Source organism: Carex rostrata, chromosome 10 (genome assembly GCF_964058835.1).
Source record: "Carex rostrata chromosome 10, lpCarRost1.2, whole genome shotgun sequence".
Taxonomy (NCBI): domain Eukaryota; kingdom Viridiplantae; phylum Streptophyta; class Magnoliopsida; order Poales; family Cyperaceae; genus Carex; species Carex rostrata.
In genome coordinates, this window is record NC_135927.1 from 11163629 (window position 1) to 11175925 (window position 12297).

Genomic DNA, 12297 nt, shown 5'->3' on the forward strand with positions numbered 1-12297 from the left:
TCGATAGTTTGGCAATAATAAAGTTATGACCGTTTAGAGAGCATGGGTGCATCATCGATGTTTTGGCAGTGAAACATCGATGCATTTATGCCGTCATTAAGCCGGGCATAATGCATCGGTGCATTATTGGTGTTTTTGCACGGAAACATCATTTTTTTTTTTTTTAAAAAAAAAAAACTTTAAACAACCATAACTTTGGCTAGAAAAGTCGAATTTGCGCGTATGACCCCAATTCGGAAAGGGGGGGACGAGATGCTTGGGACCTCTCACAAGGATCATCCCCGGGCACCTGACGAAATCATAATTGCAAAAAAAAACATCGTTTAGTGCCTCAAAAATCCAGTTTAAGTTTTTTATCAACAGTAGACATACAAACGCTTATTTTTTTAATGGATTACGGTTTCATTTGTTATTCAAAGATCATTGAAATTATCTATGATTGTTCAATAGTCCTTTACACGGTAATTACTATTTTTTTTTTCAAAATTCAAAGAGATATATCAAGAATTACGTATGCAAATCAAGAGATATATCAAGAATTATTATTTTTTTATAAAGTATTTTGTTTTTGTGTTGATGTTTTCAATGAATTATGGTTACATTTATGATTCAAAAGTCATCGAAAGCATAAATTTATGATTCAAAAAATTTAAAACACTTCCAAACTACATGATCAACTATTATCCAACAAATTCAAAGCATACCTACGGGTTTCTCTGTCTCAAAAAAAAAAATTATTGCATAGAATCCAATAAAAAGGCATTGTCAGATAAACTTTACAATTGTTGATTAATAAGACAATTGGATTGTTACCAAGGATCAGTGTATCAGCTAGTCATCCACATATTTTCTGAAAACACATAAAAAAACACATCATTTTCCATAGCCATTGGATCTCAAATCCAAATCCAAATCATAGTTTACACATTTATTCTACTTTTTTTCTTCACTTCAGTTGTATTACTGTTCAATTCAGTTTTAGCTTATGCTTAAACATCTAGTTATGGACTAATAAAGACTCAAGGGGATATATAATCAGTTTAAGATAAATGAGATATTTATAGAGAAAAAAAACAAAACAAAACAAAAAATCTCCAAACCGCCAATTAAATTGGCGGTTTGAATAGTTTTAATAAAAATTTGAAAAAATAGATAAATTTGATAAATTATATTTTAAGGTGGATATTAACAAAAATGTCGGTAAAAGTTAGAACCGATATATTTAAGTTACCATCTTAATAAATCAAAATTTTAATTTTATCATCGCTTTATGTAAAAGTCAAAAATTGTCATCCATACATCATGTAGCTGCGCAGAGCTTGGTAATCCGTGACCACTGCACACCTACAAGGTGCGTGGTGCGTGGTGTGGAAATAAATCTGCTGTGATTTCAAAATTCCTACAATCCCTGAAGTTTAAAATTCCTCCGTTCATTTGTTTAGAGATTTGTGCAATTTAAAATGCGAACGGAGGGATTTGGTATCACATGAAATTGTAGAGATTTGGATCGCACAGCAGATTTATTTTCAAGTGCGTGGATGACAAGCCTATAAAAGAGCACTGGAAGAAAATTTACCCCATACCATTTTCTTATTCAAGCTATTTGGATTCTACCTGGAGATATGTGGGGGTGTTTCAAACGGTTCAATTTGTTCAGTTTTCAACCTCGATTTAAATGGTTCGGTTTTTTTATTTAAATGGATTGATTCGGTTGAATTTTTAAATTATTTCAGTTTAAATAGATCGGTTCGGTTTATACTTTTAAAACCGACCAAACCATATTAGTTCAAATATAATTTATATTTTATTTGTTTCAATTATTGCTTTCTTTCATTCATTTTAGTTTAAATATTTTATAACATTCTACATATTTTGTATGAAATTGAACAACTTGTATATGAACATATGTAATTTTTGTTAATAATGATACCAATAAGTTTTACTTCGGTTTGAACCAGACAAATCGAAATTTTACTTAGATTTATTCAGTTTGGTTTGGTTTCAGTTTTGAAAACCGAAGAAAAAATTAGTTTGCTTATTTTAGTTCAGTTTCAACCGAACCGACCGTTTAAACACCCCTAGAGATATGTTTTTTTCTTCTAGTCCAATTGATTACTCTCCTCTCTCAAACCTTCTTCCATCTTTGAATGGCAGCCCCTTTCACACAGATTTAAAGGGACACCCTTTGATTACCCCGTAGTTACTCTTTTTGACAAAACCCATCAATATTAAAATAAAACATTAACCAGTAAAAATATCTAACCTATTACACAAACAAAATTTAGTAACAGCAAGATTAAGAAAAAAAATCTGATCTATTCAATAATTATCCTGGCCGCCATGTCAAGTTTCTCCTTCACCTGAAGTGGGTCGATGGTCAGGTCGCGGACCCGCTTAATCTTCGGATTCAACAACCCTACATGCCCAAACCCATACAATCTTAATATCTGATTATCAGCAAAATTAAGTGCCCTCTCCATGCTATTAAGACATTTTTCCATCGGGTAATCCCCATATAACCCGCAAGGCTTGCACCCGACAAAGTGTGTCACAAAAGGCCACCTCTCATCTCCTAGTCGAGGGTGATGCTTCGCCATCATCTCCTCATACTTATCCACTAACCCGACCCAAAACCCGTGAAGGTAATACGAGTTCTCAATGTACACCTTACTCAACCATTTATCTTGTTGAGATATCAAAAGATAGATTAGAGCCGATTGGTCATCTGCCGCGAATGCTGGACGCCCTTTTAAGTTCTCTGTTAAGAACTTGCCAGCTAAATCTCTGATGATCCCTTTCGGGCCCATGGTTGCCCATGCATCAAATAGGTCAAGCGACCATTGACAGTTTCTGATGATGAAGACGCCAGCGTTTAACGCAATCCATGAGTGCTGCTCGAATAATAGATCGGGATATCCGTGGATAATCAAATTGTGATTTTTGTATTTGTCGAAGGGTAATTCAAATGCCATATCGGTGAAGATTGCATCATTGTCCATCCACCATATCCACTCGACTTCAGGGTGGGACAACATCAGCCGTCGGATGAATGGGAGCTTCGCCCAGTATACGTCAAAGTTTTTGTCAACAAGCGCCATGTTGTGAATAATTTCAATCCCATGGAGACGACAGTAGTCAATTTTGTTTTTCGTGGATTTTAAAAGGTAGTGGTCGCCAAGGGGATTGTCACATGGGTTAGGGGATGACCCGGTAAGGAGAAGGATTCGTTGTTTACCAGACACCTGACTAGGAAAATCAGGGTTCTGACTTAACCAGACCTGACGAAGATGGTCCCAGTTAGATATTTTTGGTCCTAAAGAGTAATTAATGGCCTTGACTGCTTCACTGTAATTCCAACTGTGTATAGTGGAATTGACATGGTACATCAATGCGAACGAGTCTTCAGGTTCGGGTTCGGGTTCGGAGTCGGTTTGGATCTCGCGAAGGATCTGGTCGATATCCTCCATGACTCGTTTGTCCTCTGAAACAGGTTGAGAACCTAATAGATTGCCCACACCAAGTGTGCCACGTAGCACCAGAACAGTAAGGAATCCGCAAATGAAGGTGAGCTTGCAATTGCTGAAGGTTTTCTGGATGTTGCGGTCACGAGGAACCCGGTATCGAGATGTGGGTATGTTAAACCGGGCTGAACCAGTTGTGAAATCCATCGCTTTGCGCCCCATCGGAGAAAGGGTTGTACTGGGTGGTGGATGAAAGGTGGAAGGTGCCTCTCTTTGCTCTCCCTCGATCCTTCGTGTTTCTTTTTCTTCGTCAACTCTTCATTTCGAATGTTATATATTGAAGAAGAAGTGATATCACGTTTGGGTGCATGCAGTATCTGGAGACATAGGGATTAGCGATGAGAGAAGACAGATGCATCCGGCACGAAACATGCACCATGCTTATTTATATACTTTTTTGACAGAGGTCGGTTGAAGAAAGCATCCCAGATGGAACTCAAATATAAATTAATTGAGAGAAGTCTCCGCACTAAGGAAAGTCAACTTGTTAATTAGATCTATAATGGAGTTGCAATATATTTGCCTCTTCTATATACAGAGATTGGTTGGCTAGGGTCTTAGTATTATTAGTTTGTATTGGTGATTTCAAAGTTTAAAAAGTAGATATAAAATGTTGAATATGTTCTCTAAGATCGAATTTTATATTTTTAAGGAATTTTTTATTGTAATTTTAGTAATTTTAAAAATTACTTTTTTTTTAATATTTTTAAAAATTTATAAAAAAAATAGTAAAAAAATTTAAAAAAATATAAAATTCCGTCTCCAAATATATTTTAATATAGAAAACATGCTAAGTATTTCATATCCACTTTTAAAATTTTGAAATCACCAAAACAAGCTAGTACAGTATCAAATTCTTGATCATACCATTGTGAGCTTATTAGCCAGTTTTCATACCAAATTTAACATTTTTTTTATTGTGTTTTATTAAAGAAATATAGATAAAATAAAACTAATTTATATCTACGGACTTGTTTAGTCTAGTGGTTTGTGCTCTTTACTATATTATAAAGTTTATAGATTCTGATCTCCTCCACTACAAAATAGTTTTTAGGTTTTTTTTAAAGTCCGCATGGACCGTATATGTGTCTGTATATTTAAAACCGCATGAACTTAACTACATGAGATTCTGTATGCGGAAGACCACTGCATAGACATATGTGGTCCATGTGGCCGCATTTTAAAGCACTGCAAAAAACAGAATTTATATATAAATTTATAAAATTCCTCATCAAAATAAAATAAAAGAAGCAACTGATTATCAACCATGCACAAGACAGAATTTAAATTGTCCAATGTCATATAAAAAATTGAAAAAAAATATTTAAATTCAGTATATGCCGGACTTGTGTGTGTACGTTTAACACTTCAACCTTTTGACCTCGTACATGTTCATTCAATTCTTTAAATTTCTTAATTTGAACCTCTGTGTCAGAATTTGATCGATTGTTTGATATCAGATCTCTGATCCAGCATATGCTTCTTTAGATCCGAAACTTTGGGATCTGACTAGGGTAATTAAGTAGGAAAGTACAATCGAATAAGTATCGTATATATTTCGGATAACAGTTTTCTCATCACTTTTCAAATATCATTCTTAATTTTATCGTATTTTCCTAAACTATTACTATAAAAAAAAAAAAAAAACACTATTCCTTATATTGCTAAGATCAGCTGCGTAATTTTTTAACTTGGCAACTGACCACAAGTTATTGGTGCACATGCAAGCATGTTTCTTTTCAACCTTTGTATCTGTAGGATTAAAAAATTAAACTCAATACATCACATTCAGAATATTTCGAAACTAAAGAGAAACACCGTTAGCTTTAGCTACAACGTTATTTTCTAATGAAATGATGTCGCTTACAACGTTAACGCTTCCCAATCCTTAAAATGTTGTAGGCGACAACGTTATTTTTGCTAAATTACATGAAAAATTATCCTCTTAAGTAGAATTTACGAGAGCGCATAGCAGGAGCAGAAAACCCTAAATACATATTGACCGGAAAAACTAACTCCGACTGTTTTCTAACAAATTTTGACAAACAATCTTTGATGATAAATTTGAAATTTGAAATTAATATTATATATAGGAATGAGGTTTATAAACCACATATAATGTCTATAAAAAAGGAACGCTTAATTAAACATTAAGTAACTTAAAATTTTAGTAGTCCTTATTTAATATATATTTTTATGCAACACCAAACAAATTAATACTTCAATTGTATAAAATATATATGAATGTAAGACTATCTTTATATTAAAAAACATACCTGTAAATTTACTTTTCAATTTTCATTTTTAATTACTTTTCTGATTACATAGGTATTTTGTATTCTGAAATTTTTAAAAAATAAATAAATAAAACTAGATTTCGAACATGCAACAGTTTGGACCTCCCACGGAAGGGTAACATTTTAATTAGCTACAATAAGGATAACAATTTGAAGAAATTTTATAAAAAAAATTAAATTGCTATTTTTTTTAAATCATTTTTTTAATATGGTAAAGAAATAATAAAAAAATTCTACAAAAATAGTAAAAAAAATTTTCAAAAAATGTAAAATTATGACTCTAAGCACATTTTAATATGGAGAACATATTGAGCGCTTCCATATCAACTGTTTGAACTTTAAATTGCACGATTAACTTGATAATAACTTCTCATACAAAAGGCAACAGTAAAGATAGACCATGAATATTAATGGATATTTCACATTTGAATCAAAAAAACGACCTGCGCATGTATATAAGCTCAATATTACCACCATTTCTAAAAAATAAAGAATATTACAGCATAATATTATTAGTAACTTACCTTAGTGGGCCTTTAGTGGGCTGAAAGCTCACACGGCTCCAATGGAATCCAGACCAAGCAAAAAAAAAAAAAACATACAAAAAAGAGCACGTCAATAAGCCAATATTAAATTAATAAAATGGATACTAAAAACACGCACGCTGATATTCACACCACAAAAAAATATTATTAACACAACTCACTTTAAATATTTTAATGAAGAGTAGGGTTAAAATGCATTATTGGTTTTGTGCTCTAACCATACCCCACGTTTCTATCTCCGTTTACAAAGTTCAAATAGTCAATCTGAATCGTTCATCTTGTTCTACATATTAAAATGTACTTAGAGACCAAATTTTATATTTTTTGGAATTTTTTGGAATTTGTTTACTATTTTTTTAGATAGGTAAAATATCACTGCATCTGGACCATCCAAAAACAGTGATTTTGTACCTATCTAAAAAAATAGTAAACAAATTCCAAAAAATATAAAATTTGGTCTCTAAACACATTTTAATATGTAGAACAAGATGAACGGTTCGGATCGACTGTTTGAACTTTGTAAATGGAGATAGAGACGTGGGGTATGGTTGGGGCACAAAACCAATGGTGCATTTTAACCCTTCTCTTTAATGAATAGACAATTTAATTTATCCCTTAATTAGATTTTCAATCAAGTCATCATTTCTTTACTTTTTTAATTAACAAGCTTCTTAAATATTAATTTCTAAATTTGTTACCCTCCTTTCACGTTCTCCTCTAAATATCAAAATAGCCTACTATTAGAGAAAATAGAAAAAAAATATTCAGCATGTTCTGACCAAATTAACGTTCACAATATTTTTTGTTAATTGTAAATTGCATTATCTAACTAAGTACTTAGACCAATATATCTTTAAACGTCATAAGTTTTAATTAATAAAATCTACTGTTTATTATATGCTAACTTATTTATTACCTTAGTGATCTTATAGCACGTGAGTAGACAGTTGATTTTGTTTAAAAAAATACAAGTATTTAACTGACTAATTTCACAATTATTATACAAATAATATTTCTTTTCCATACAGGTGGACTGTTGTTGATTAGAGTAATATCAATTTCAGAGCTTACTTGAAAAAAAAAAATATATATCTAAAGACAGTTTCCAATGACACGCATGTATAAACTAAACACTAAAGTATTTTAGCTCAATAATAAAGAAGAGGAGGGATCCAATTGCATCTTTTTTTTAGTAACACCGGATTACACCCTATGTTTTTTAAAGTTCAAATATTCGATCCAAACCGTTCAACATGATATATATGTTAAAATGTGCTTGAAGATCAAATTTTACATTTTTCTGAATTTTTTACTATTTATTAAGATGGGTACAAAAATTCAATGGTCTGAATATAGCAATTTTGTTAAATACTTAATAAATAGTAAAAAAAATTCCAAAAAATGTAAAATTTGATATGCAACCACATTTTAACATATCCATTATATTGAACGGTTTGGATCAACTGTTTGGACTTTGAAAACTTTGAAAATGGAGAGTGTAATTTAGTGTCACCAAAAAAGAAGGGTGTAATTGGATCTAAAGAATTTAAATTACGGAGATACAATAAAATGATCATGTCATTTATTATTCAATATTTAATAAAAACAGATACACTTGTACTCAAATTACTGAAATTACGCGAGACTAGTCTACTGTCATGTAAGCCTAATACAAATTTTAAGTCGACCAAATTCCAGGTTTCCATGTATGCTGTATACTCGACATGAATTGAAGTATACATATTACATACGGAACTTGTCAAACTGAAATCACAAGGGAAAATAATATATTGACACGAATAGAGCTGTACAAAATTGTTTAAATTCGCAACTCGCTCATTAATAGTTCGTTTTAACTCGCTCATTTACAACTCAAGTCAGTTCCAAATCGAGTTGGCTGACTCATTTAATAATGAGCTGAGTTTGAGTATAGCCCAACTCGCTCATTTATAACTCGAGTTACATAACTAGATATGATGGTTCATAATTTTAGATGATGATTTCGACAAGATGAAGTTGTTGGATACTAAGTTGTTTGTTTTTGTTAAGTTGCTGTATGAAAAATTGCTAGTGCTTATGTACTAAGTTGTTGTATGAAAAATTATTGAATTCTAAATTGTTGTTTGCTTTGAGTTGACTTATTATTTATGTGTTAAATTGTTTGTATTTAGATAAACTATTATTAGACCATTTCAATTGTTTGTGTATAGATAAACACATACTAGTGTATAACAATACCTAAGAACTTGACTAGTTAAACGAGTTGCGAGTCAACTCGAGTTGATAACGAGCTGAATTTGAGTTGACTCTACAACTCGTTATTACCATTCCAACTTGAGTTAACTCGCTCAAAATCGACTTATTTACTTCACACGATGGTCCCTTAAGTAAGCAATCATGAAAGAAATACAGAACGGTGGGTAAAAAAACAGCTCATTTTATTATGAAACAATCATTGTTCTTTTTCCAAATCTTATATACTGACAACCATAACATCAGTTTTAGTATCCATTGATCAGTTCCAAATATTAATAATATGCAGTAACTGAAAAAATGAAGAACTTCTCCTCACAGAGGCATAATTGGCCAATCTTCACAGGAGAAATCCAATTTCATGGAAGGAAGCCCTGAAATATCACATTACAAAGTGACTTCAAAGAATCTGTATATGTACCAGTACAGAGCACAAACTCTTTTCAGAGGTCCTCCAAGCTGAGATTACATTTTTCAAGCACAATCAAAACTCAAAAAGTTCTTTTGAGGGATTTCAACTTAGATTTCCAAGCCTTTGGAAATAGAAGAATCAAAATCTTTGCAATCTGAACTGGATGATCTGAAATGAGCCAACATTTTGCTGAACTTCGGTTTTTTCTTTGTAATGGCAATGGAGATATCATTTGGAAACAGATCCCGCAAAACAAATGCATGAATAATTGTATACATAAGGAGTGTTGATATAGTCAAGGTCGAGATAGCACAAAGGAAAATAGAGAGGGATCGAGTAAATATATTTGTGACAGCCATTGTGTATTTTATTGTAGCAATCGAAACTCCTGTCATAGGAAATGTGTAAGCCCACCATGCAAGTGAGAACCTGTTATTTGAAAGAGGTGAACATTAGGGAATTTTCTTTTTTTCAAATTTGTGATGAGATTATTTCAAAAAGAAAGCATGATCAATAGTTTGGTACCTGAATCCTCTGAAGAAATTAACTCTGACAGCCTGGAAACGTTTTCACAAAAATCAAGAGAAAAAAGTAAAATTAGTAATTTACTTTATATCCACAGGTGCTTCCTTTTAGTTATTGATAAATCAGAAAGATTTCAAACTTACCAGTGACATATAAAGAAACAAGGCAATGAAATATAGGATTTTGGCGCCATGATCAAAATCTCCTTGGATCTTGGCCCAAGCCATGCAAGCAACACTAGGTGGAGCAACAAAGAGGAAAAACACCGGATGCAATTCTTTCGGAAGAGTCGCATTGGTCGGAAGTCTCTGATACAAAGTGACAAATAGCACCATGTAATGAGCCAACCCCACGGCAAAAAAGAATATGGGCCCCTCTTTAAGACCCATGTTGGCACCTAATAAGGCACCAATAAAGTTGCCGATGATTGACAAGTGGTTTGATGGGTTAGCGACTTTCGAGAGCCTACGTTGGTCGCCCGACATCCACTGGCCGTAGATTTTTAATTTAAACAAAAATAACGGAGCCATTAAAATGTACCTGATATTATTAAACAAGAAGAAGACAGAATATCAAGTTATTTTAGAAATATTTCCCTTGAATAAAAGAGAAAGGTACATACACACGTACCACATAATTGGCCGCAGATTCACTGCAATAGAAGAGGGGACACCCAGTGACAAGAACAAACACGCAATCCACGGAGCAAAGAAGAAGTTTGCCCGCACCGGGTGGTGGTATTCCCTCTTGACAGCCTCGAAATAAAACACAATTTTCAACACGTATAGGAACGACACAAACACCATCAGCACTAGTGAGGCCCACCATAAGATTAGATTTGGCATTGGGCTGATGTGGAGGAAGCTCATTACAGGCGATGTGTTGAGTGTCTTCCAAAGGATTGCTTGGCTGCTGACACCTAGGCACATCCCGAAAGCGTTTACCGGAAAACACAGAAGAAATGGCCAGTTTTCATCCTCTGCCAGAATAGACACCTCTGTAGCCTGAAATATTATTGTATGATTAAACATGCCATTAGATCCATAAAATAAAAATATTAGAGACGTAGTCTGAAAACTCAAGAGATAAGATAACACTACCATTTCTCATATTAAACATTCTTTGGAATCGCAGCAGATTTATTTCCGTTTTATGAACCATATATTCATGGCAACCAATCCAATTGTATATTTGGTTCTGCACAGTCTCTCAGGAAATTTCTGTGACTAGCTAGGACTTTATCCTAGGCTAATTTTTTTTTTTTCCCTAGCCATGGAGTTCATTAATTTTCAAGAGTTTCAACTTTCAAGCAACTGATGTGAAGAGTTCTCTTTGACTGTTGTTACTCCTGACTAAAGTACAGAAGCAGCCAACCAGCTTCTGGTGATATTACTTAACCAACTCATATGCCTCTATAACAATTTCCAACTAATTAGGGACCGATTCACCATATATTTAGCACAAAGAAAACGATTGATTACTGAGAATTGTATATCATACCCTCAAAGTATCCAATTCAGGAACTTCAAGCGCTTCAAAGTTACTATCGACACTGGGAGCCTCCTCAGTTACATGTCTCTTTGTCTCACCGACCTCCAAATCTTCCTCTTCAGTGGGCATCCCTCTCAAATTAGAGATCTGCCTTTCGAGTTTACCCGTATTAAATGGGTCATACTGGCTATCTCTCATAGTCTCACTACGTACCAACTTTCTCTTTGTTCCCTCCGCCACAAGGATTGGTTGTGAGCAGAACTGTTTTTGTCTGGCAACTTGCGGATGCAGATTTGCGGGATTATTTTGGTTGGTATTCCTGCATTTTTCTGGGTGTACTACCAGTTTTGTCTGTCCGATGTGAAGTCCCGAAGGAGAAGATGGTAGGTTTAGAGAAGAGGATAATGAAGTCATAGGTTTTATGCTTATCACTAAGTCTTGTCTGTCTAATTTTGTGTTTTCTGAGCTTGCAACTGATTCTTCGATTGATATCTAATGAAGCAAAAAATGAAAGCTCCATAAGAAACAAAAATGGGAATGCGAAAGACAGTAGTCTAAATTTCAAAGTTTGGTAGAAGGTACAAGCACCATGCAACCTGTTCTTTACAAGTAAGTTGCTACAAAAGGAAGTTTGAATGGATTACATGCAGCTCCATTTTGAAGGATGGATTATGAGCAATGGAAGTTGAAAAGGTTGGTGAAACAGAGAGGAGAACAATTAAATGGAATAATTTACGAAATGAGAAATCGAGTTAGTTTCTTACTTCATCAGAAGTTGCATTTGCTAAACAATTAAAGCCCTTGATATTCTGGCATGAAGATTGCTTGAAAACAGAGGAGGGCTCAACTTGCAATTCGTTTGTCTCCATTTCAGTGATAATGTGACAAGTTGATGAGTTACAACCTCTACACCCCCTTCTTTATATAGAGGTTTTAAGTTATAATATACAACTGTTACAAGCATTAAAAAATACTTATGTAGTGTAAAAAATAAAAGGCAACAAAAGAATTGAAGATGGGTTCTTTGAATTGAAAGAGACTACAAATGGAACACTTTTTGTTTTTTAGTGTTTTCTGCTCTGCAACATTCGCGTAAATTCTACTTTCTGGCAACTTTCTGGCAAAAAATAAAAAATAAAACAAAAGATCCTACTTAAGAGAAGTTGTCGCCTATAATATTTTAAGGATTGGGAAGAGTTGTAAGCGACATCATTTAAATATAACGGTGTTTCTCTTTAGTTCCGAAATATTCT

At 33.4% G+C, this 12297-nt stretch overlaps 2 protein-coding genes across 2 annotated transcripts; both read right to left on the minus strand.

The window, feature by feature from the left end:
• Positions 1–2266: 2266 nt before the first annotated feature.
• LOC144560945 (putative glycosyltransferase 2) lies at positions 2267–3984 on the minus strand. The gene has a single exon (XM_078310165.1). It carries the CDS (start codon positions 3681–3683, stop codon positions 2316–2318), a length of 1368 nt encoding a protein of 455 aa, XP_078166291.1. The 5' UTR covers positions 3684–3984; the 3' UTR covers positions 2267–2315.
• A 4814-nt stretch (positions 3985–8798) lies between these two features.
• On the minus strand, positions 8799–11833 carry LOC144560944 (S-type anion channel SLAH2-like). The gene is made up of 6 exons (XM_078310163.1): positions 11809–11833; positions 11054–11536; positions 10184–10557; positions 9697–10093; positions 9554–9585; positions 8799–9457 (listed from the first exon to the last, which is right to left on the minus strand). The coding sequence occupies exons 2-6, from the start codon at positions 11456–11458 to the stop codon at positions 9136–9138; spliced, it is 1530 nt and encodes a 509-aa protein (XP_078166289.1). The 5' UTR covers positions 11459–11536; positions 11809–11833; the 3' UTR covers positions 8799–9135.
• Between the last annotated feature and the right edge of the window lie 464 nt (positions 11834–12297).